The following is a 25,112-nucleotide window of genomic DNA, read 5'->3' as shown; positions in this document are numbered from 1 at the left end:
TGCTCTCCCCAGCACTCCCTCTGTGAGGTGTTAAACCACTTGAGCTTCTGGGCTGGAGGGCCCAGGCATGAAACACCTCAGCTACAAAGTGGTGACTAGAGTACATCTCCTGTGAGCTCCCCAGCGTGAGCATCATGCCCCTAACAGGCCCTGCTTTTGACCTCTCCCAAATACTCATCTTCAGGGGAAAAAAACCAACCAAACAACTACATATATGCTTCAGCATCAAGTGAGGGTTATTGGTCTGCCTGGACCAAGGGATCTGGTAGTGGATATCTTCTAGGCTGCAGAAACAAAATCACCCCGCTGCAGGGAACAAATCTGCAAACTTTGGGTACCAATGACCCCTGGGCCACACAAAGCTGCTGTGGGCAGACTGGTGTCACTCTGCAGGTGACACCAGCGGCTGCTTGTATGTCAGAGCTCTTCAGCTCTCCCAGTGCTACTAACACAGCAATATTGCTAACACCAAACCATAAGCTTGGCTTAAGGAGAATATCACAGGCTTTGTAAGATTAATAGCAATGGACATGTGGAGTTAGGAGCTGCCAGGGATCTCATTTCAAGCTTTGTTCAGTAGCCATGAGAGCTGCTGGCCTGCTAAAGCTTGTCACATTACAATGTGACTCCAGAAGCTGGGCTTTGCTGAAGTAGCAAAATGCACCCATGAGTGCTGGTGATGCATAGATATTGATTTGTCACTGTCCTTCCATGGCCAGCAGTTCTGAGCAAGGAGAGATAACACTGACGGTTGGAAAGGAGACGTCCAAACGTCTGTCTCCAAGGGGCAGAGATGGAGCAGAGGAGTACTTACTTTGTCCTAAGGTCTCCTGGAGCTCAAACAGCACCAGCAGAGCAAGGTAGAGAGTTGCAACAACCTGGATTATACTACAAGGCTTGTAATGTTTGTTGGTGACTGCTGGCTTTTAAACACCAACTCCAGATGATTCTATGAAAATGGAGTGTCTCATTTTAAAGACAGTAAGTTTTCTGGACAGTTTGGAAACAGGGTCTGAGTGCACTTGTGGTAGAAAATCAACAGTACTAAGGCAAAACTCCAGCGTGGCCAGGTGCAAATCTCATGTTTTAAAACCAGTCTCATTACTTTTAAGCCTGGACTCTATAGGTGATGGTCACTGCTGGAATGGTGAACTAGCCCATTCTAGAGACACTGCTGTAGAGAACTGCCCCTTTACAGAGACACATCAACCACCCTTTCCTAACCAAAGGAATTTCCCACTCCATGGCAATGCACAGTAAAACACTGAAACACACACACAATATTAAAAAAGGAAATAAAATTAAAAGCGATATGCAATACCATGACAGCATCTTTAACCAAAAGGGGTGAGAGATCAAGTCACACAATCCCAGGTACACTGCAGTTTATGGAGGTTTCTTTACACAAGAACAACTTCATGTGATGCATATCAGCTGCTAATGGGTTGCTAAGTAGTGAAGGACACTGCACAACCACTTAGGAATCCAGACAAACAAAATTATTTTTTTTTTTAAACACAGAAAAAACCAAGTCAAATGCCAGTGCTTTAAAGCAAAACACTAGAATGACTGCACTTACCACCTGGTAAAGGGTTAAAGAGCAGAAAGAGAGGTTCCAGGAGCAGAAGGAAGAAAAAAAAAAAGGAGGAGAAGGAGAAGAAGAAATTAATGTTACACATATGGAAAAATAAAGAGAAGATTTTTCAAAGAAAAGCTCAGGCATTGCTACACCTGGTCAAAGAAACCTATTTTTTCTTTGCCTAGATAGCATGAGATAATTTCTTCTTACAAGGCCTCTAAGCTAGCTTGTCAATGAAAAATAGAAATGGTAAGGTTTTGGAGGTTTAGGGATTTTTTGGCCTTTTCAGTAATTTCTATCTTCCCAGAGACATATTTTTGTTTTTGTTTTGTTTTTTTTTTTTAATTTAAAAAACTAGACAAAATAAGATTATTTTTGAGTGAAGTTGCATAGTTTGTCTTCTGCCACAATGCTGCTTTTGCTGTTGCAGGAAATGCTTTGATGAAAATACTTCCTTGGCACCAACCATTTCGGCTGAAGGATGAATGCTGCATAGGACTCTCCCAGAAGCCGTCCCTGCTGCTATCCCACTGTGTGCAGAGACACTTTGCCTAGACATGTTACTGGCAACCATGTGGGTGGGAATGGACCCAGTGGCCAGTGTAACATTGGTCATAGGCTGCCTGTTCCCCAAAGGATGAGGCTGCAGCAGCTGTAGCCAGCTTGGTGCAAGCCACAGTGCACATCTGGAAAGGATGCTTTTGCTGACCAGCAAGTCCCTTCACGGACTGCTGTGTTTGAACCTTTCCACTGTCATGAAGGCAGTATCTGTGCTGTAATGACAGGGAGGGTCTCCCAGGTGGACTGTCAGGATGGCACCGGTGAAGCTGGTGGCCTTTGCATCTTTGCCATCATAGGTGAAGAGCACTCATGTAGTGTCCTCTTCCCACCCCCACAGAAAAAGGCTCCTCTCAAAGGTGATTATAAACCAGTGTGCAAAAAAAGAGCTAGGTTATGGCCTACTGTCCCCTCATTAACAGGCTAATGAAGAGAAAATCAGGGCAAGTCCCTGCAGATGTACAACAAATTGTTACCAGCTGGAGGCAGAAGAGGACTCTGATGATACAGCTTGGATATCATGGGATTGTGGGGCAAAAAAAGGGTGTGTGGGTTTCACATGCACAGGCTACTGTAAGAAACCATCCCCCCATGCCCCCTCCATCTTCACACAAGTTCTGGGGAGTCTGTGGCTCCAGGTCTGAGCACTCAGAGGAGCTATGAAAGAAGGTACTTCAGCCACCTGAGACTTGAGGAGCCCCTCTACTGCTGTAAAGGGGGCACAGCCTCCTGGGGCTCACAGCCATGCTCTATGCCTGCACCATAAGGCTGAACAGCAGGGAGGAGATCTGGGTCAACGGTGCCTACAGCCTTCCACAGCACTGAGCAGGGCGCAGAGTCCATGCATACTCCCAGATGTACGCTATGGCAGGGGTCTCCAAGGATACACAATGTCACAGCACTGTCCCCTATGCCCAGTCCCATCTCCCCTCTGCAGTTATTTTTCCTCCCGCTCTGCTCTCCTCTCTACACTCTCGTTGACCTTTTAGGAACAAATCCAACCTATGCCACCTGAAAGAGCCTCTAAAAGGTGGTGAGAGATCTTCTTAACAGCCTCTGCTGTTTTCCAACCACACCTTTGGGCACTGAGCTCCACTCACCCTGCTCTTTGTCCAGAGGCCTCTGATACAAAACTCTCCAGTGTCTGTCTGTCACATCTTGGGGAAAAGGAACAGCTGGGACCTACTTTGTGTTTTGGAAGGAAAGATCAAATCTAGACCTGTATGAAACCACTGACTCCCTTGCAGCAGTTTCTGGACTGAGGGAAGCCTCAGGTGTCTGCACCACAATAAATAGCAGCAGAATCGGTGCTGCTCTTTGCCAGCTCCACAGAGACTGGTGGTGAAGACCTCTCCATGAGAGCTCCTGGGACAGGGCTGACGTATGCAACAGGTCCTGGGAAGAAAGCTGCATTGCCTGTGCCTGTATAAGATAACTGATGTCAGAAGGAGACACGCCTTTGGCTTGAGTGTGGAGTGACACTAAGAGGACTGTCCCCAGGTCTGGGCCTGGCACCCAAAATTCCCCCTGGGGCTGGTCAGAGTACTCTCTGCCAACCTATCTCAATTTTCCAGCAATACATCCTGCATAAAGGGACAGACCTCTATACTGGGAAGGAAGATGGAAAGGATGCATCTCCAAGTACTACTTACATGGCCGTGAAGGTCTGTATTTAGCAGCATCAGGGCACACGTGAGCGTATGAATCCCATCTGAAACACACAACAGTCAGACAGCTATGATTACTCCCCTTCCCATGCGGTTTCAATGTTTGCTGTTTTGGCAGCCCACCCGTTGCAAAAACAAGCTGCCATGTCTGGGGACCTTAAAGAATACGTGTTTTTTTCAACTGCGCAAGACAGTTTAAAAAAAAAAAAAAGCCTCTTTTTCTTCAAACTTTACCTTTTCCTGAAATGATCACCAAGTAATTGACTTTAAAGCAGTTTTGTCAACGGCTTTCTAAAGACCAGACTTGCCACTGAGTCTTCCTCCGTATCCATTTTGTGCCCATGCCAATGCAGAACGGGGCAGAGACCCTGGCAAACAGAGCTAGTTTCACCCTAGTTGATCACAGTCACCTCAGGGGTTTGTCCTGAGGTCTTTAGCCGTCATTCCCGGGCAGCCTGTAAGCTCTTGAGTTGTTCAACAAACATTATTACTACAAATGAGTGCACCATTTTTGGCTCTCTGGCTTAATAAATCTCACATGAAGTTTTCCTTCCATTTGAGACAGCACAGCACCCTCTTCTGTACCAGGTAGCCTGGTGGCTTGCTGCTATTTCAAAACCATGCTGCATCCTGAAGCTGTTCAAGGTCTAGTCTCCACACGCCATCTCACAACAGTGAGATGCAAATGCACTCTGGCACGTGAACTGGTCCTTGCAAGGACCTCACAAAAGGGCTAGAAAGCAGCAGGGAGGGGCCAGAGGCAGAAATACTACAGCCTTGGTCTTTGGCCCTGCTCTTAGCATGACTTGGTGTGCTCACACGGATGGGCTGCTCCACAGACCAAGCCAGACATGACATGATGCTCCTGGCTTATTTCCCTTGTGCATGCTGCTCTGTGAATTGGTGCCCGAGGGTCAGGCTGTGACTTAGCCGAGGCCTGTCTGGGGAAGTGACACTGGTCTCTTCTTGTGGGGGTAGATGTGCAGCCACAGAGAGCCAGCTGTGGCCCGTCCCCATCCCGGTCAGCCACTAAACAAAGACACCATTTGTGTGGACTAGTGACAAGCCCTGAGCACCCCATGCTCAAGGCCAAGCTCTGAACACTGCCAGCTAAAGGCAAATAAACACACGAGCCCAGGATAAAGGCAACTGAGCACATGAGCTTCCCCCTTTCCTGGAAGAACCATGGTCTCTGAGGAAGGAAGGGTTTCTCATGGGAACATCACATATTTCTCTATGAGGGCTGACAGTCCTGGGGACATGGTGTGATGCACATGCCCCTTCAAGAGAGAATCAATTCCTAAGAAAGATGCTTCCTTCTCTTTCACAAGAAGCAGCTTTGGGCTTAGGACAACATGTCTCCCCAGTGCATATTTTGGAGTCTCTGTGGGAGGTTCTGGGCTGACATCTTCACCTGTCTTTACTGTACCACTTTGGTCAGGTAAATCATGTCCCACATGGCCCCAAGGTGGAGCTGGTGTCCCAAAACCTGCTATTCTCTGGCTGTTGCTTGGCTCAGTTGCATTCACTTTTTCTCTCGGCTCACGCAGTGTCACAATGCAACCATATAGTTCTTCCATGTCTGGGCTTCATCAGTACAGGAAAACACTAGTAATGTGTTGTAGACACCACTCTCTGGTAGAAAAACCAGCCACCCCACTCAGTGGTCAGCAGGTCAGAGCTTCTGCCACCCTCACCTGCAGCATCCCATCTTACAGGCTGAAGTGACCCTTGGTGTTGCAACAGCCATGTCTCCATCAGTGGAGGAGTTATTGAATCAGCAGGTAGCAATGCCCCGAAATGTCTTAGAGGGCTTTAAGACCTCTCAGCCACCTGATCATCTTCAGACAATACTGCCTTGACTCTAGCATGCCTCTATGCCAATAGACCATCACAGCCAGAGGTGTTTCTTTAGAAATCTAGATAATACATAGTGGCTCAAATTTCACTGGTGGAACATCCTTTGCAAGTTTAGGCTGGATGCAACAAGAAGGAACGGCTTCCTGAAGAAAGAGCTTACAATAGCTTTCTCAAATTACCACGCATCTAGTGCAAGCTTTTGCAGTATCTGCAAAAGATGTGACCTAAAGGAGTCACTTTGCTTCCCTCCATTGCATCAGCTTCAAGTAGCACTTGGATTACAATTGTATTTTTCAAGCCCTATCCAATTCCACTACTGAGGGCAGCTCTGTCCTGCTTGGGACTCATTCAGTTTACATTTGGTCTGCATTAAGTGGTCCTGCCCAGCCTTGTGAAACGTGCTGCCACCATCACAGGCAATGCTGTGGCCCTAAATGTTAATGAATAGGTCATGACAGCAGCAGCAGTAATGGGTTTCAGAACCAGTTTTCCTTACTTTTAATAGTTTTGTACTGTTCAGGAGCATAACATTTTTAAAACAGGTCCTACCAGCAGCAGTGACATCTCCACTGAGGACCGTGCAGTTATGGAAGAGTTTAACTTTCTGGCTTCATTCGTGTTCGCATTAGCAGGCAGCTTCTCACAGAGTGTTCAGAACTGGGATCTAATTTCTCTTCTGAACAGTTGCTGTAGTGTAGCTCCATCAGCAGCTCTGTAACCCATGTTGCCATGGCAAACCTTGCGTTTTGTTTGACTAGTCGCTGCCCTCCAAACACCCTCATGCTGAAGGGTGTGGGAATGAGTCGGTGATCTGACCCTCTGTGCTCCAGCTCAGCCTCTGCTCAAGTTGGTGTGTGCATGGCTTCACGGTGGTCCAGAAGGGGAGAAAGGGTCCCAAGACCCTTGTCTGTAGGAGTGGGGGGTGGATGCAATCTGGTTGGGGATCACTTCCAGGGGGAGGTGCTGAAGAGGGGTCAGGACTTGGCATTTGAGATATTTCCGTTGGGGACTGCGGCTGAAAGTTCAGCCTGCAGCTTAATGTCTACAGGTGGAGGATCCTTCACCGGGGAAGATCCTCTTTGGATCAGTGGGGGAGAACATCAGACAAAGATAGGGAAATCAAATCTAAACCTGTACTTTATTGGGATATCACTGATAAAAGCAAAGAGGTCGTTCTGTTTTGAGAACAGCTTGTGTCCAGTTAGCTTGGCAAAGGGACTGGAGGGTGACACTAGGCACTGCTGCTATTTGGGAAGCCTGCAAGACAGACAAGCAGGACCTCTCAGGCACAAGTGGCATATTGCACACTGAAGGGGTGGAGGAGGAACAACTGGCACTGCTGTCAGGTCAGCAGCCTGATTTCCACCCGTGGGGGCATTTCTAGATGCCTGTAAGCAGGTGTGTAGAGGCATTCATGTAATAACTGTGAATGTGGACATGCTCATGTCTGGATGTGTGCATGTGCACATGTGTACTAGAAATGACCTTTTCCATTTAAAAAAGTCAGAAGAAACTCTAGAAATGGTAGATAATACTTAAAAAAATAATGGGGAGGGGCTGAAAGTAGATAACAAAATGTGCAACTCTAGTGAGCCCAGAATTTTACCCAGCTGTGCTTTCTCCTGCGGCAGGTGTAGATGCAAGGAACACGACTCCTGTGCGTGGCAAGCCAACAGTATTCCTCAATCTGCATTGAAGTGTCTTCTTCCATTCAATGGACAAGGTCTTGGGCTGAGCTAGCACTCATCAGCCCACTGCCAGCAACCACTTTGCAAGCCATGACTGCAGTAATTTGCAACCCCTGAGAACCACTCGCCACCTCCCCTGATGCTGGGCAAAGCATGGCCACTGATCCAGGCTACAGCTGAGGAGCTTGTCTTCATCACAGCTCATATGCACTTGAGAGGACAAGGCTCCCTGGGAGCCCACGCTCAGACCCTCAGATCCTGAGGGGACTCCTCTGGCCCCCTTGGGGGGGTCTGTACAGCAGCACCTGGTGTCCCCAGTCCTTCCCAGGGCAGGGATAATCAGCAGGGCAGGATCCCAGAGAAAGGGAGAAGCTGCAGCCTTGCCTGCCCAGTGAGTGCTATTCGGGCCCGGCTGTGCACGGCCGGTTTTACACTGAGGCTCTGTGACACAGGTGCACTGTGAGTCTGCACTGAACGCTAAAGCCAGGGAAAGAAAGCGGTACCTTCAGACGTGCTCTCCTCTGGGTTGCACTGGCAGTATCGCCGGGAGAAATGAATCAGCACCCGCTCCCGCTCCTGTGTCTCTCCCATCAGCGGGAACGCTTTCAAGAACGTCCTGCAAAAAGGAAGTGATACTTAAAGATGTCGTGGATCACTCTGCTGGGCAGCATCCGTGCTAAGGAGGGAGATGGAAAGGGGGTCCTCAGAGCAGCTAGGAAGGCCTTTGTCCTCCCCCCAGCCTGCGCACCCCCGGGCCCTGCAGGTGCAATGCAAAAGGTGTCTATGGAGCCAGCTCTGAGCTGTGTAGGGAAACATGCTGTCAGCTGAGATCTGACCCACCTCTGGCTTGATGGCACCAGGATGGGTTGTCCGTCCCAAGGGAAGAAGTTGCTCCCACTTGCTCTGATTTTGTACGGGATGGGATTCCTGGGAAAGCTGCTCTCCACCATGGGGAAGCAGGCTGTGGGCCCTCCTGTCGAAGCCCACTTTTGGTGGCAGTACCTTGTGCCAAACGTGACACCAAAGCAAAGATTAAACGACAACCTGGAGCTCCCCCCAGCCCCTGCTCCTATCACACGGACAGCCTCCATGGTGTCAGGAAGCCCGGAGGAGAAACCCACCGCGCTGCTCCGCTCTGTCCAGCCCAGGCCCTACGCGGGAGTGCCAGAGACCAGCTCACCTGAGTGCTTTGTCAAGGGTCAGGCCAGTGAAGTCAAAGAAGCTGAGATACTCCTCTGCTACCAACTTGCTAAATTCGTTACTGTAATTAAAGAGGGAGTAGTCAGCCCTTTCATCAGGGAAGAAGACACTGTCTACAAGAGGAACAGCAGACTGCTGCCTCCTGGCCAGCCCAAACTCCCAGCGAGACACTGCGGACCTCATCCCAGACCCAGGGGGACTTTCTCCTAGCTTGAAACGCTGCTGGAAGACCTCCAAAGGGCCCTAACGTGCCCACAGCCTAGCTCTGTGGCTGCGAGCCCTAGACACCTGAGAAAGAGAGATGTGGGCCCCCAGTGCCCCACTCTGCTGTGCTGCTGTCCAGGCAGAGCCTCCTCCCAAACCAGCCAGGAGGAGGATGCCCTGTGCTCATCGGGCACCTTCTCTCTTACCTAGTCCTTTCCCATTGCTGGAGGTGTCCCCTCCTCCTAGTGCAATATTCCTTCTCTCCACATGACCATTGGCTCCCACCCCACCCTCTCACCACAGCACCTTGCTCGCATGTCAGATGGATGCCCCTGGGAACTAGAGCAGGAGAGCTCAGCTGAGCTTCTGGCCCTGCTCATCATTGAATGCTTCTCCAGAAACTATTCCCCTGCCACATTTTTGAAGGATGCTTGGAGATGTGTTGCCTTTAAAGCCAGAATGGGTGTTGTTAAGCTCCTCTATCTACACAACTCAGGTAGCAGAAGTGCAAGAATAATCAATGAATGCTGGCAAGAAACGGGAGATGATCTCAATATGCTCAGCCTTTGCCATACACAATTCCTTTTCCTTCTCCCCACAAAATGAAAAGCTAAGCGTTGCACATCCAATTTCACCCCATGACATGTTACAGGCAGAATTCATTGCTTTTTCTACAGTATTGTTTCATCTTCTGCTGTGAGGTGGATGCTGTAAAGCCTCTGGCATGGATGGTCTTTGGAAGCACGACACACGGCAGGATCAGGCAGAGCAGCATGACAGCTCTGGGGGAGAGGTCCATGCTGAGTTTTGAGAGGCAGGACATACATATTGATGCTGGAGTTTGCACAGGAGACTGTGTCAAAGCTGTATGAAGCCACAAGGCCTCACACTCATAAAACAATCTTATAATTTGGGATTGATAGCTCTGGGAAAGAACATGTCCTCATGGCCCCATGGCCTTCTGTCTGAAGCAGTGCCACAATGATTGGCATCCGGATTCCTGCCAGCTTCCCGGGGAGACTTCTCCATTTGTCCTGGAACTTCACAGCAAGGTGATGTGTGATGCAGAAGATGACCACACATTTGCAAAAGGAGATGTCACCACATCTTCACCACTGTGCCAAAGAATGAATGGAACCAAACAAGCCCCAGGCCTCCTCTGGGATCCTCTCGGCTCTAAGTCTGCAGAAGACCTCACGCATTGCCTGTGCCAGTGCTGGGAACTAGCCAGCGCTCTCCCTTCCATGGGTCAGGTCCCACCTCACACATGCAGTTGTAGTTTCCCAGAAGAAAACGTCTGACTCCTTCTATTTGGGCATCTGTTTACCAGGTCTCCTGGGAATCTGCTTGGGCACTGGGCACACAGCAACAACTGCCATGTACTGCAGCACTGCAGCAATCAACAGGGGAGAACAGTGTCTGACTCTCCCCACTTAACTCAAGCTGGGCTTGAAGGACCGGCCTTGCCCAAGGCTCCCTAAAGCCGAAAGACTTGGCACGTCTGTAGCCCAGCACAGATCTTGGGTGGGCTGAATTGCTCTTGAGATGTCTCCATGGCCTACACTGGGAGCTATGCCCTAATTTACATTCCTAAGTAGATCTATAGTCAGGCAGGATGAAGGTGGGTGGGAGCTCCCCTTCACCCCACTCTCCCATCAGAGCAGCCTCGGAAGGTAGGCTGGCCTTGCTGCCTGTCCTTCAGCTCCACTGGGTCTTGCTGAAGGCCAGGAGTCCATAGGGAATTTGTGACCCCCCAGGACAAGTGGTCCGTGCCAGCTGCGGTGGTGCCAACAGTCCCCAGCCTGGGTGCCCATCACACCTTCCTGTGTGCCTCACGTGGTTCCTCTCTGCTTGGAAAAGCTCCAAGCAGGGACTGCCAGCTCTGCCGAGGGAACCGGGCAGTATTGCAGGACACCTGAGGGCAGCCAGCCCCCAGGATGCAACAAACTCCTATGTCTAGCCAGGGGCTCAGTGACATTGATGTGATCCTTCTCCCTGAGCCCCAGAGCCAGTTAACATGCCCCAGGCATGCCTGGGACACAGAGCTCCAACACTGGCCAGGGCAGGACCATGGCCTACACTAAGGTGGGTCTAGGTGCTTGCTTTGGTTTCTTCATTGAAGAACTGGCCTTCTCTCTCTCTGTGCTGGGCCCAGCCCCTCCTGCGGGAACAGATGACACTTCCACTATGCAGCTCAGACATGGCAGAGACATCCCCACAAGAACAGCAAGGCGCTTCCCACAGGGACATGTCTGGCATCCTCTCAATGGTGGCCCTGCCACACAGCCAGCCTCTACAGACCTCCTCTCACCTTACACCCCCAGCTTGATGGTTCTTCCCTCTGCCTGGTTTGGGAAGGTCCAGGCACCAAGAGTGCTGACTGACCTGTCTGGGTCACAAGCAACCCCGGGGGGTAACACAGGAGCCCTGGCTTTTTCTCCAAGTTTCATTCCTGCATGGCTGGACGTGGACAGATGTGTGCTGTTTTACAGCCTGAATCACACTGTCCTACAGAGCTAAGCCTGTATTGTCCAGGATCCCTTTTGTGCCACAGTCACCTGCGTCTAAAAAAAATTGTCCGTAAGAAGTATGGCTAAGTAAAATTCACCTAAATTTCCTCCAGGGGAGGAAAATACGCTGTATGCCCACGTCATATGGCCCTTGGGACTCTGACAGATCAGTGCACTGCAATGCTGAAACTGCTCTGCTGCCTGCCTGGTTTTGTGAGCACAGTGCTCTCCTGGGAAACCTTGCAAGGAAGTGCCTGGCATTACCATCTTCATGGTCTGGCAGCTGAGACAGTTCAATGTCCATCCAGCAAGAGACGTGTGACCATGGGTAGTGACAGAGCTGAGACAATGCCAAAGACAAATCCAGGAACAAGAATCTTCCGTGGAGAGCTCAGTTGCCAAAACACGTGCTTTTCAGAGAGATGAAGATAATTTCTGGATTTGAGGTTAACTTCACAGAATTGTGTCAGCTGGAAAGAAACTGCAGATATCCAACCTCCATTTCCTTGTTCATCAAGCCTTTTCTACTTGTTTGACAATGATGAATGGTTTTGGTTTGTTTTTCGTTCTTTTGAGAAAATTGCCAATGTTCACGAAGGAAAAAAAGGGGTTAAAATGAGTGAAAAAGCTTTAAAATGAGATTTTACTTTTTGAACAACCCTCCTAGCCAGCCCACCTCCTGCATGGAGCTGGTCTGAAAGCATCAGTTAAACTTACCCTGCTCCCACCACTGTAGGTTGGTCTTAAGTGAGCAAGACCAACTTAAAACACACCTGTCCTCATCCTTCCTCCTTTCCTGCTCTGCAAATCCACCTGCTTGGTCCAAAAGCCTGCATCTCTATCCAGTTATTGTTCTGGGAAGTGATTCAGATGTCAAAAACCCAGGTGATAAAAACAAAAGCTTTGTTTCAATGGCTGTGTCAATTCCCAAATGTGGGTCACCAAAGAGCTTTCCAAGGTGTGAGTGAGGATTGCAGGAACTAGCAAAGGGACACACTCAGATGCACCCCAGAGACCAATTGCTTGAAACTTCCCCCACTCAGTGAGCTGGCACGGCAAATTTGCAAGAAAGGAGAAGGATGCTAGACTTGAGGCAGCAGCAACAAGCAATGCACCTCCTACAAGAACCACAGCAAAAGAGAAGAACAAGGATGCTGCCAGGTGATACAAACAGCCTCTCTAGGAGATCATTCGTGGGCTCTTTCTGTCCCAGGACTAAGCTGGGAGTCACAGACAATCCTTGGTACTGAAATCTTGGGTATTTGCTGAGGGACAGTTCTGTCCTGCTGATCTGGACGGGAGTGAGACATTTCAAGGACATAAAAAAAAACCCCAGCAACACACGTTATATCTGATCCAGAAGAAGGATGATGGGGATTGGTGTCCTCACACCCACTGGCATCCTAAAATAATCTGTTACTGCTACACTTGTTACTGTTACTCTGTCTCTTAGAAATCTCTGTACCTCTCCCACTTTTGAATAAACACTTTTTATTTCCCTTCTGCCTTACCCAGGCAAATCTACCAGCTGAGGTGTTTGGACCTCCAGTGTGTACCTGGCTCTACATCAAACCCTTCCTGCCAGCTATACAGACTGGCTCAGGACACACTGCAGCAAGAAGATTTTGGGGTGCAGACATTAAAAACCTGGGGACTGTCAGGGAGCCCAGTGCAGATCCACGTCTGGATCCCAAACCTATCAGCCTGGGGCTTACTTTAGGAGGGGTCAGCTGGGCTCTTACCAAATGCAGGAAGCTCTTGGTTCTGGTGGGCAGCAGCTTGTGGCAGTTAATGTCCAATATACGCAAGCAACTTGTAGGATTCAGATTGCAAGGGCATTGGACTTGGACCAGTTTCAACTGGAAGGATCTCCAACAGCCCCGACTCCATCCAGCAAGCCCTTGTAACAGCAGGCTTGTCCCTTCCTGCCTTTGTCCTGTCCTCCCAGCAGGACCAGTGCTCCCCCAGACCCTCCCCACCACGGCTGTGTTTCTGCTGGCCATGCTCCATGCTGCCATCTCAGTCAACCCCTTTGTAGGGTTGGCTGTAACCCAAAGCCCCACTTACTTTTTCCCGAGCTGGCGTGCCACATCGCAGCGCTTGAACCCTTCAAGGTTGTAGAGGCGCTTGGCCAGCCTCTTGGCAGCCTCGCTGTCCGCCCTGCAGCCATTCGCTAAGGTGTCTGTGCTGCCCTGGTCAAGCTGCTCCGTGCTGCCCATGTCAGAGTCGGAGTCTGACAATGCATCTTTCAAGCTGGCGTCGCTACACAGAAACAAGAAACAATTCAAGGAACAGCAATGTGACTTGTTGAAACCCACAGAAAATGCCATATTTTGATTTCTTCTTGTCCTAACCAAAGAATATGAAAAAACAACACATTTGTGAACTGGACATTGGACAAACCCTCTTTCATTTCAGGTCAAATGAAATAGTACAGTTTAATTTCAAATTTGTAGAAAAAGATTGCAGAGAAGGTGACTTCTCCCTGAGAAATGAGGATGTAACTGTTCAAAGCAAGCAGCCCCAACACCTTTCTAAGCTTCCTCTCTCTCCACTGGTACGGAAAGGGATACCAAGCTCTTTCAGAGCTGTGGACATTCAGGAAATCTTAGGGACAGATGGTATGCTTTTCAGTTCAGATTTGCTGAGGATGAGAAACTACACTTGTACAAATCCTGCCAATGGGACCGACAGCAGACCTGCTGTTGCTGGTGGGCTGCTCCTCTCCCAGCTGCCGGCTGGCATCGTGGCCAGCGGTTCCCACAGACAACACGCTGAGCAGCCCCATTGGCACCACGTAGATGGGCCTGAGTCTTTATTTTCTTGCCCAAGGCCAGTTATGGCATTATGGCATGTATTTGCACGTTTTTGGGCAGTGTGACTCATTGAAGGCCTGATAGCTAGGTGGACGTACGGCCTCGCGCCAGCTCTTCCATGACCTGGCTGCTCATCACATGGCTTCCTCATGCAAGGAACCACCCTGCTGATGAGCTGCTGCCTCCCGGGGACAATGGTTTGGGTCCGAGCTGGTCCAGAGGATGAAGTCTCTGCTGATCTTTTCAGTGCCCACAGAAGAACCTTTGGGGAGGCCTCTACAGGGGCACCTCGCCCTAAGTGAAAGCTTGAAGGTTTCCCTGCACTTCAGAGCACACTTCCAAGTGTGCCTGACTGCCTCCAACCTGCCAAGGGCTTTTGCACATGTCAGGCAGACAAGGCAGCGGGCCACCCAGAGGAGCCCCAGCTTTGCTTGCTGTAAGAACAGATGGGATTTGTGAGCAGCCAGATGAATGGTGGGGCCCTCCAGAGCAAACGTGAACACAAAGTGCTGAGCCTTGCCTTTTCTTGGGCTAGCAGGGCTCCTACAGGACCCTGCAGCTCACCTGCAGTTTGGGGTCCTAGGTTTGAGAACAGGGAGGACTCAGACAGAAGCCCACTGGACACTGGCTGGTTTAATGCCATGAGACCTTGGTCCCCAGCTGCAGCCCTAACCCATGGGTAGGAAAGTTTTTCCTGTTGGTATTTGGCCTCTCTGCCATGACAGCACATAAGAGGAAGCACAAGGGGGAAAACAGCCGCTCCATCTCTATCATGCCCTCTGAGACTTGCTCCTGGACTGAGACCCCATAAGACAAGGAGCCCTTTGCCTGAGGAATTCCCAGCCTGCCTTACCTGATGGAGTTAATGATCTTGGTGGCATCTTCCTCTGACCCTTCCACGTGGAACCCATTTGGGATACTCTTCAAGGACAACCGGCTCAGCACGTTCTCCGACCTGCTGCTGGTAATTGAGTGCCTGAGAGGGCTCCCAAAATCCCCCTCCACTGGCTTTGCTGCTGCCTGCTCTTGCTTATCAGCAGCCATGTGATGAAGGGCTTCTCTCTGCTGGGCTACCAGTTTCTGCTCCAAGAGCTCTGGGCTTTCCTTGACCCTTTGCTGGATCAATGGGGTGAGTGGGGCCTCAAAACTGACACAGCTGTCTGTCTCGTCTGTGAGAGAGAGGACGTCCAAAGAGTCTAAGCTGCTGTAGTATGTACCCTTCATAAGGTCAGACTCAACGATCTTCTCAAAGGTCGAGCTGAACCCATCCCTGATGTCTTTGAATTGAAAATGTTCCTTGTCGTCCTCACTGCAGCTCAGCTTGACTTCTCCAGAAGCAAACCTGGACCAAAAGTGGAAATGTAGAAAATACTGTCAAGGTAATTGCTTGCCCTGTTCCACATGGAGCTAAGAGGCAAGAGAAGAGGATGTGGTGATCATAGGCCCTTGGGACCTTTCTGTGGTATAATCTGCCTGGTTCCTAATTTTATTACAAGCTTCTGGGGCTGAAAAAGGCAGAATTTTATGATGAGCAATCCCAGGGGTCCAGCCAACCCTTAATTTGGTCATGCCCCGGTAAAAAGCCAGACCTCTGAACTGGAGACGTTTGCATCTGACACCTGCTACTGGATCCACTGCCAGAATGGATTTAATCTGCAGGTTATCTCTCCCTTCAGGTGCTCCAATTATGGCTACTTCAAAAGCATGAAAATCCTTAAGATCAAGGCCATTTCATCTAACTTTGGATGTTGGCAGCAAATGTCCTTGATCCCTTTTATATAGGAGAAAAAGCAGAAGCTTTTAGGGAGCAATTCATATGCTGTAACTTAAGCCTTTTTTCTTAGATGAGGCACCCTAGAAGTGCAAGACACCCTACAATTACTTTTGTCTCCACTGAGAGGAACGTGAAATGTGATGGACACACATCCAGGCAGGGGAGGCTCCATGCCACTTTACAGCTAGCCTGTGGGATTCAGGCACAGCATTACAGGCATGACAGAAGGCTGCGAAATGCATGAACCTACAAGCCTAGCTTCCAGGTAAGCATGGATGACTCTCAGCAATCCCAGATCTGTTTGGCTTTGAATGCAGGGGCATTCGTTCCAGTGTACATCTCAATACGAATCCGCACTGGGACAATTCATCTGAGTCAAATCCGGCAACACCCGCTGTGCTGGGAGCCCTGGAGAGCTGGGAGGGCTCAGTGCCTCCTGGAATGAGGAGGCTGCAAGGACCCGCCTAAAATACCCCAGGTTTCTCAGGTGAAGCCTCCCTCCCAGAAGACGCTTCTGTCATTTGCTTTGTCAGAACCAGGCATTTCATGCTGTGATACAGGTGAAAGCTAAGGGGACAGTAAGCTGCTTTTCTTCCATCTGTGATGGAGTTAACTTTCTTCATAGCAGCACATACGGTGCTGTGGTTTGGATTTGTGCTAAAACAGTGTTGATAATGCACCGATGTTTTATCTATTGCTGAACATGCCTGCACAGCATCAAGGCTTTCTCTATTTTTTGCTCCCCAGTGAGCAGGCTGGGGGTAGGCAAGAGGCTGGGAGGCGACACAGCTGGGACAGCTGACCTGAGTTGACCAAAGAAATATTCCATGCCATATAATGTCATTCTCGGGGCGGGGGAAGTGGGTTTGGTCTTTCAAAGCAGCCGTTTCTCAGAGACTGGCTGGGCATCGGTCTGCTGCTGGTAGGTGGTAAGTGATTGCTTATGCATCATTTGGTCGTTCTTTTTTTTTCTCTTTCCTTCACTTATTAAACTGCTTTTATCTTGACACCCAAGTCTTCTCACTTTTGGTCTCCTGATTCTCTCCCCCATCCCACAGGGGAGGGTGGTGAGCAAGTGCAAGGATAGGTACTTAGTTACTAGTTGGAGTCAACGCACTGCACCTCCTCACTATGGTTGTCTCAGTTTGGAAACCCTGTGTCAGCATCATGGCTGTGCCTAGTGCCTCTCCTAATGAGCATGGCTCCACTTTGCAGCAGACTACGTTTCCCTGAGATGAATTCTGGGGGTGGATCAGGGATAAGCAAGTTTCTTGTGCCAGCTAAGGAGATGCTGAACCTGTGCATGCCCAAATCCAGCTACTGTTAGTAATGTTTCCTACTGGGTGCCAGTGACAGCCCGCTCGCAGCCTTGCAGAACATCACCTGGCACAGAAGAGATTGGAAATGGACCTTGGGAGGTAGTGGCTCTAGCACAGAAGCAGCAAAGCACTTGTGACCCAGATGTGGCAGAGCCATGAAAGCGTCTCCTAGGAGTCTAGACACCTCTCAATGCACTTTACAAAACAGCTCAGTCTTTTTAGGTGGGGAAACTGAGGCACACACCACACTCCATGGAATTGCTCATAGCAAAAGTAAAGAGAGGTAGAGAGATACAGCCTTGTATCCTGTCTCTACCAGCAGACAGCAGAGAAGAGGGAAAGCAAAGCAACCACCCCCTGACAGCCCACACAGCCAGCCACGTGTTTCTAGCTCGCAGCTATCTGCAGCTTACAGATGCCCTGATCCAGAGACATTCAGCCTGTTTTGTCCCACAGACACAGGCTCCCTGGTTTCACCTGAACCTGAACATCACTGCCATGCCTGGGCAAAGGCTCAGTTGGAGGCCTGAAGCCAAGCCTACTCGCACCATTACAGGGTCTGGGGTACATACTTCCTTCTCTCAAGGCAGGAGGGATTTGCCTGTATTTCCACTGCACAGCTAAGCAAGTAGCAAGGAGGGAAGGCTGCCTCTTAAGCAGGGTGCAGGTTAATAAGGCCCTGCATTTACTGGCCCAGATATACCGATGTAGTGTCATCTATTCCTGGAAACCCTAGCCCTTCAAAATGCCTCAGGCAGGGTGGAAGATGGCTAGCCATTTCAGGACACAGTGGCCCTAAGGGGTAGGGAATGTACACCTTGCCACCGATGATAACACACCCATCTGGGAACCATCATCATCGTTTTTATGGAGCAGCCTGTTCTCATGAGCAGCGCAGGATACACCATGCCTGAGTGGTGATGCTCACATGGACCAGTTGTCCTCCAACACCCTCATCAGCATGGGCAGCAAGAACTCAGCATTTACATGAGCATCTACATTCCAGGCAGCAAAATGGGACATGGCATCCCTTCACATAGGGAAGTCCTCAAGGTTATCACCCTTGTTTGCTACAGCCAGTGTGTTTCAAGACCCAAGCCTGCAGGATAGTATGTTCTCTGCCAACAGGGATCTCCTCACCCCAAGAATCCACAACAACCAAAGATAGTCATAGTGTGAGAGGGGATACAGTGGACAACTAACAGAAAACCAGTGTAAGGAGGGAAGACTGCAATGACAGAGGTGCACATAGTCCCGTTGTGGCAGTGAGGAGTGGGCACAAGTCAGCTACCAGACGACTTGTCCCCCATCACTGAAAGAAAAGTGTAGTTGGGGAAGGGTTTGAACAAAGGTAGATTTTCCTGCTTCTAATGTACCAGGGCGAGAGCCATTGAAGAGGAGAGGGCAAATCAGTGCTCTCAAGTTTCTTATTTCTCAGTGTCCCAAGAGTCTGAGGAACCCAAGCAGGTCAGAGTCCCATGAAGTGGCTATGCCACACTATCTTCCCTTCTTCACCAGCCAGCGGGCTGGTGAGCTGCAGCAGGAATAGGGGATCCCAGCACAGCAGATAGCAGGACAGACCCACCTGAAGGGCTATGTGAGGAGGAAGACAACCATGCATGGCTTACACTACGTTCACGAGACCTGACAGACCCTGAAAAACAAGTTTTTGCACCCTTTGAAAGTCCCCTCTGACATCTGTCCATCAGAGATGCTGTTTTCAAACCCAGCTCTGCAACCACATGGGTAAAAGCTTACATGAATCTGTAGACCCACATAATCCCTTGATTCCAGGAGCTCAGGGCTTAAGAAAACTCTCACCCAGTTCATCAGAGCTGGCCATGCAGCAAATCAGAGATAAGCAGAAATGAGGCAGACAGCAGCAGCTCCACAGATTATCTGCTGCAGCCCAAACGCCCCTCATCCTCAGGAATGATTGTCTTCACAAATCCATCCATCCCTGCAGGGTGGGTGAACTGCAATGCCTGGCCGTGACTTTGTGTACAGAAAAGATCCCCTCCTTCCACAATGCCAGAGGAACTTCAAAAACTTCATCCCCTTGTGACAGGAAGGACTTTACAGCCTTAATTGCACCCAGCGGTGGGAATTACAGACCTGCCTTGGCAGCTTGTCCCATTGCCAAACTTCTTGCAACAGTCCCCATCCCCAGTGAACTTCCACATCCCCTCCACTACAGAGGGTCTGTGTCCTCCCCACACCAAGGAAAAACCCTGGGCCTTTGTGGTTTCCCCAGGTCCTCCAAGACAGCCATCACACCGCCCCTTGGCCTGCATCGCTTCTCTCCCATCACCAGCATGTCTTTGTGCGGGAGCGCCTGTGCAGGAGGGTATGCCCTGGCCCATCCCCGTGAGGTTTGGTGCACAGCATGTGTTTCCAGGGGTGTGGTGCACTGCAGCTGTGCCTGTAGGTATTCTCCTGGCTGCTCCTGGGTATCAAGCCCATCAAGAGCCATCAAGCCATGCACCTCCTGGATATTACTTAGCAGGTCCCACATTGCCATAATACCAAGCCGGACAGCTCCCTCTCCCACACAGAACAGAGTCATTTCCATTAGCTGTTCACACCGTAGAGCTTGTATTTTCCAGACCTTTATTTATCCCTTGAGCCCAAACTCGTACAGCAGGCAACAAAGTGAGAAAGTCTGTGTCCCTACAAATGCCCCAGCAAAGGCTGCGTGGGACAGACCGCAGAGACCATGGCAGGAGCCATGGTCCTGGATGGGTCAGTGGGCACCAACAAGTCAGGCACATCACATCTTTCCTTGATAGGTCCCAGAGAAGAGGGAGTACAAAGAGACTTTCTACAGGTTACACCAGCCCAGGAGCACCATCTGCATCTAATTCACGGAAAGCCAGGCTAAGGTGGGAGACAGTGAAAGGCCTCGCTCATGTGAATGAACCTGACATAGCCTCCCCACAGAGAAGTGTTGCGTACTTATTACACACCAGGGAAGGCAATTGCTTTACTTAAATAAGGAGCCGTATATTTATTTGCATTGTAATCACAAGGTTTTGTAAGCATATTGAAGTAAAACTGTATCTAATTGCCTGTGCTGCTTTCCCCAGTCATCTCTGAAATGCTGGTTTATTGCTTACGGCAAGGCATGCAGAGCAATGCACTTGGTTATTATTGCAGCTGAACGGTACTGGATTTTTATGCACTGAGTTGTTTACATTTCACTTCTCACTGGTTAATTAGTTGTAACAAAGTAGAACCTAGTTTGCTGTGTTGGTGGAGTGGGGAGGTCTGCCAGAGAAGGACATGATGGAAATCAGGACTTTCTTGCCTGTGCACTGCAGGCTTTCTGCAAAGTTTTTCTGAAACTTTATTTAATGGAATTTGAATTGCTCAATGGCTGTATGCTGCCATGGGAGGAAATGTGTGGGCAAAGGCAGCAGTTCCAAACCTGCTGGTACAAAGTGTGTCTACAAGGGCAACAAAGCTGGTGAGGGGTCTGGAGCACAAGTCTGATGAGGAGCAGCTGAGGGAACTGGGGTTGTTCAGTCTGCAGAAGAGGAGACTGAGGGGAGACCTCATCGCTGTCTACAGCTACCTGAAAGGGGGTTGTGGGGAGGTGGGTGCTGGTCTCTTCTCCCAAGTGACAGGTGATAGGACAAGTGGAAATGGCCTCAAGTTGCGCCAGGGGAGGTTTAGACTGGATTTTAGGAAAAACGTCTTCACTGAAAGGGTTGTCAGACCCTGGAACAAGCTACCCAGGGAAGTGGTGGAGTCACTGTCACTGGAGGTGTTCAAAAAACGTGTAGACATGGAACTTCGGGACATGGTTTAGTGGGCATAATGGTGTTGGGTTGATGGTTGGACTTGATGATCTTACAGGTCTTTTCCAACCTTAATGATTCAGTGATTCTGTGATACAAGGTGGGGATTCCCCTATTAACAAGTTTGACCTTTTTGCATGATTTCATGGGGCTGAAAGCAGAGGATATCATTCACTGGTGAAGCTCTCAGTTTGACTGCAGAGCTGCGACCTCCCTGAGATCAGCAGGGCCAATGTTGGGGGCTTCTGGGAAGGTGAAAAACCTCTAGACAACACAGCCACACTGATCGGAAAATGGGCCTTTGACAAATGGTAAATTGGCATGCCAATGGATGCCATGGGATAAACTAGAAAGGGGGTAAAAGGGATTCAGTCAACGCAAACTGCAGCACAAGCACTAAAGCTTTGGCTTTATTGCCTTGACTTTTTAAAAAACTGTTTCCTGCATAGACGCACTAGTCTACCTTCAGTGGGGCAATCATGGTTTCTTTCTGCAGATCCACCATGGAGTCAATGACCTTGGATAACTTTTTCCCCTTTAATTCTCCATTGGGTCAGTGGGAAGAGCAAGACTCAACCCCTTCTTCTAAAGTACTTTAAGATCCAGGGGTAAAATGCATCATACGAGCACAAACATGCAGATGATGACAAGTGATTTGTTCCCCAGGAATGACTGTTCATCGGTAAAATGTTAGGCCAGAGACAGAGAAAGCCCAGGTTCTCCTAAATCCAGAATGGGTCATAACAGAAACAGCAACATACCAAAGGGGAGTAAAGAACGAACTGGGAAAACTCAGAGATGATGCAAGATGACAGTGACTTCTTGGTGCCTCAGTCCATCTGTCAGCTTTGTTACTCCTGACCCACATTGATCTAAGAGAGCAAGTCAGCTACAGTCAGGAAAGACCAGCTCCATGCTGTGTTTGGCCCAGCCACGTGTTTCTGCCATTTAGCCTAAAGATAGGTGGTCAAAGTACTATGGAGCTCAAACACAGCAAGCTAACCTGACCCCTAGGCAGTAAGTGGTTTCCCAGATTTCAGCTGTGTCCCTGAAGCTTTCCAGCTGCCCTTCTGCCTTTGAACACAGTGTGTGACTTGTCCCTTGTGCATTCAGCTTCCCAAAAGACTTACTTGCTATCCAAGTGAATATGTTTAGAGCATAAGATCATGGGCTGTGCATGCAGAGCCCAGTCAGGTTGCATCATCTCCAAATCCTCAGCCTGCCACTTCTCCCAATTCATGCACTAGTACCTTAAAATAATTGCACTTCCAGTGATTGTAGCAGCATTCACTGACCCCCCTTAGCTTCATCTTGAACTCACAGTCTCTGCCAGGGAGCCGCACACCAAGCAAGTACGATTTCCTTGCAACCCAAGAGACTTGCAGACATCTAAGACCTGACTGCATAGCTCACAGGTCTCGTGAGACCTGCCTGGGGGTGGACACCCCTAGCTCTCTGGACATCAGCAGCCTGCATCGGACACTCTTCCACTTCAATACCTTCAATTGTGCTTGTTGAAACAGTGCTGCTCCTTCTTGCTGGGGGCCTTGGGTAAATCAAACCACCAGCTTTTTGTAGGGGAGCATGTTCAACATTAGAGATGCAATGAATTAGGGACGCCTGTCATCAGCCCACATGCTGTGTGGCTTCCCAGTTCTGCTGACACTCCTGCCTACGCTCCAGACAGCGCTCCGAACAAATGGCTCAGCCTGAAGCCTGCGCTGGACTAAAACTAGGAGGTGATTCACAGGCCCCTCTTGGCCACCCTGTCCCTCTCATACTTTCTCCTCTTAAGAAGGCCATGCTCCTCTGTGAGAACTTCTGCTGCTCTTCTCCAGCCCCCTCCTGCTTGCAGCATCTCTCCCATACTGGGGTAGGTACATAGGCAGGGCCATAAGATTCACAGTGCCCATAAACCCCAGCTGGCTGCAATACAGACCCCTAGATGATTTCTGGTGGCAAAGGGAAGCATCCATACTCCTCCCGCAGGGATGGCATGAGGAGCACCACACCTCGTCCCAGTGACCAGTCATTTCCCTTCATCCCCAACCTGCAGAGCCCCAGGGAGTCTAGGCACTTGCAGAGGCATAAAATCAGCTGTAGACATTGCACTGGTGTGAGTGACCCCCAGCCTGGAGAGTTCTGCTGTGAAAAAAGGCTGCCGGCACAGAGGATGCAGAGACTGGGGGGCATTGCACACGTGCTGGTTTGTCTCAGGCACTTGAGAACAGGAGGACACTCGTGTCTCTTGTCTCTCACTGCTATGCCTGTGCCACCCAGCCATTGGTAACACCTGCCACAGGTGCAGCAGGGAGCAAAGCTCAGTGCCTTGCCCTCTTTTACTAACGGCGCGGTCCTTTGGATGCAAAACTGTAACCTGCTAGCCCAGGGACTGCCAGAGCAAGCCATGCTGCCAGGGATTTCCAGGGCATACCAGGCTCCTGGACAAGCCCCACTCCTCATCGTCCCTCGGCTGTCGTGCTTGTCCTAAGTTATCTTGGGTAACTCTGCCGTAACTGCTGCAGCTGAATCTCCAACTTGCAAGTGGGACACCCCCAAAGTGAGCACAGCCAGCACCCAGCAGTCTTGAGATCCCTAAAACTTCTCCTTTGCTTTAGTGACTCTCTGGGCAGACACTGGCTCTAATCACAGCTTTTCTGCATTTGTAACAGGGAAAAGCAGTGTGAGAAGCCCAGAGAGAAAAAGAGTGAAAAGCCACAGTCAGCCATGAGAGCAGCTGCAGCTTTTTAAAAACTGATGAGTTACACACAGAGCAGAGTAACTCGAACCAAGGAGGCTTGAGAAACAACACGCGCAAACCAGCACTGAGCGATGTTACAACGGCTTCACACTCACCCGAGCTGCTCCTCTGGCTCGTCGGCACTTAGAGCTTCTGAGGATCCCAGGACGCCGTGCCACCGCTCCTTGCTGAGGGCCTCACTAGGTATCTCCTGGGTGGCGGAGCTCCTCTCCCCTGAATCCGTGCTGCTTTGGCTGGGCACGCCGCCGTCCCACTGCTGCAGCGGCGTCTGCTCCCGCCCCACAGCCAGTTCCGCGTCCACACCGTTCGCCAGCACCGGCCTGTCCTCACAGCCGCTCTCTCCGGCGGCGTCTGTCCCCGGTCCCTGCTCACCCTGCCTCTTGCCTAGCTCCGCCACTGCTTCCAGATGTTCGTCGCCCTGGCCCCCGCGCTCCCCCTCCGCTCCTCGGGAGGAGGGTTGAGCATCATCCCGGGGGCTGGCTCTCCCGCTGGCAGGCTCCGGAGGCTGGCTGAGCTGCTCATCCCCATCACTGCAGGCCAGCGCGGCCGACTGTGAGCCCGAGGAATGCAGCTCTTGGCGGTCTGCGGCAGAGCATGGAAAGTGGCTGTTCTCGCTCATATTCCGCTTGTTCTCCCAGTGCTTATGGGCTCCCTCCCCACGCTCAGCTCAGGCTTGGTACTACCTACAATGGAAAAGAAACCACGTCATGAGCACCCACGAGGACTATCAGAAAGGCACAGACTTGTCGATAGCAGCTCAGAAGGGCAGAAGTTTGAAGCGGAGCACAGGAAAAGGCCCCTCACCCCTCTCGACCCCTCAATATAAAAGCAAGGAAGAACCATACTGGGGTTTGCTGCTTTTGCAGACTCGTGCTTGTTACCCAGCACAGTGAGATCTGGAAAGCAAGATCTGCTGTTGTGGTCCTGAGCCATTAGAAGCCTGGGCACCCACCTTCTCCTGCTCCTCTCATAACCCCAGACAGCCCCATCCTGAAGCACAGGGAACCCGTACCATGCAGGCTGTTGGTGGCCCAGCTGTGGCAGGCAGCTGCCCAGGGCTGGGGACAGGAACGTGGTACAGCTGCTTTTCCCAGGCTGGCTACTGGGGTGCTATTCCCAAGTATTCCCTGCCTGCCAGAAATAGGAGAAATAGAGAAAAGAGGAGATAGGTGTGAATATTTTTTAAACACTTCTAAGAAGTTGTGATGTGCCAACCTGTGTGACTCTCCCTGCATTTTTGAAGAGCTTCTTGCCTGACAGAGTAACACTTTTCTTTTCCCGACACACAAGTACTGCTGAAGAGTGTCATAAGTTGCCAGCTAAGACTCTGACAGAAGTGTCCTTACTGAATATAGCCTGAGATGCTCTCTCTGTAG

General features: G+C 50.3%; 1 protein-coding gene across 2 annotated transcripts in view; it reads right to left on the bottom strand.

Annotated features, from left to right (window-relative positions):
- PSD2 (pleckstrin and Sec7 domain containing 2) overlaps positions 1-24,355 on the bottom strand; it is a 45,503-nt gene extending 21,148 nt beyond the window's left edge. The window contains exons 1-7 of one of the 2 annotated variants that reach the window (XM_059825447.1): positions 23,832-24,355; positions 14,936-15,424; positions 13,334-13,528; positions 8,533-8,613; positions 7,856-7,968; positions 3,790-3,848; positions 1,580-1,582 (exon numbers count right to left, since the gene is read on the bottom strand). In XM_059825447.1, the coding sequence (XP_059681430.1) occupies positions 1,580-1,582; positions 3,790-3,848; positions 7,856-7,968; positions 8,533-8,613; positions 13,334-13,528; positions 14,936-15,424; positions 23,832-24,355 (1,464 nt within the window). The remainder of the gene's footprint in view (positions 1-1,579; positions 1,583-3,789; positions 3,849-7,855; positions 7,969-8,532; positions 8,614-13,333; positions 13,529-14,935; positions 15,425-23,831) is intronic. The other variant, XM_059825446.1, reaches the window with a different exon arrangement.
- Between the last annotated feature and the right edge of the window lie 757 nt (positions 24,356-25,112).

Source organism: Gavia stellata, chromosome 16 (genome assembly GCF_030936135.1).
Source record: "Gavia stellata isolate bGavSte3 chromosome 16, bGavSte3.hap2, whole genome shotgun sequence".
Classification (NCBI taxonomy): Eukaryota; Metazoa; Chordata; class Aves; order Gaviiformes; family Gaviidae; genus Gavia; species Gavia stellata.
The sequence above is the reverse complement of the archived record's forward strand: the minus strand, read 5'-3'. Positions and strand labels throughout refer to the sequence as shown.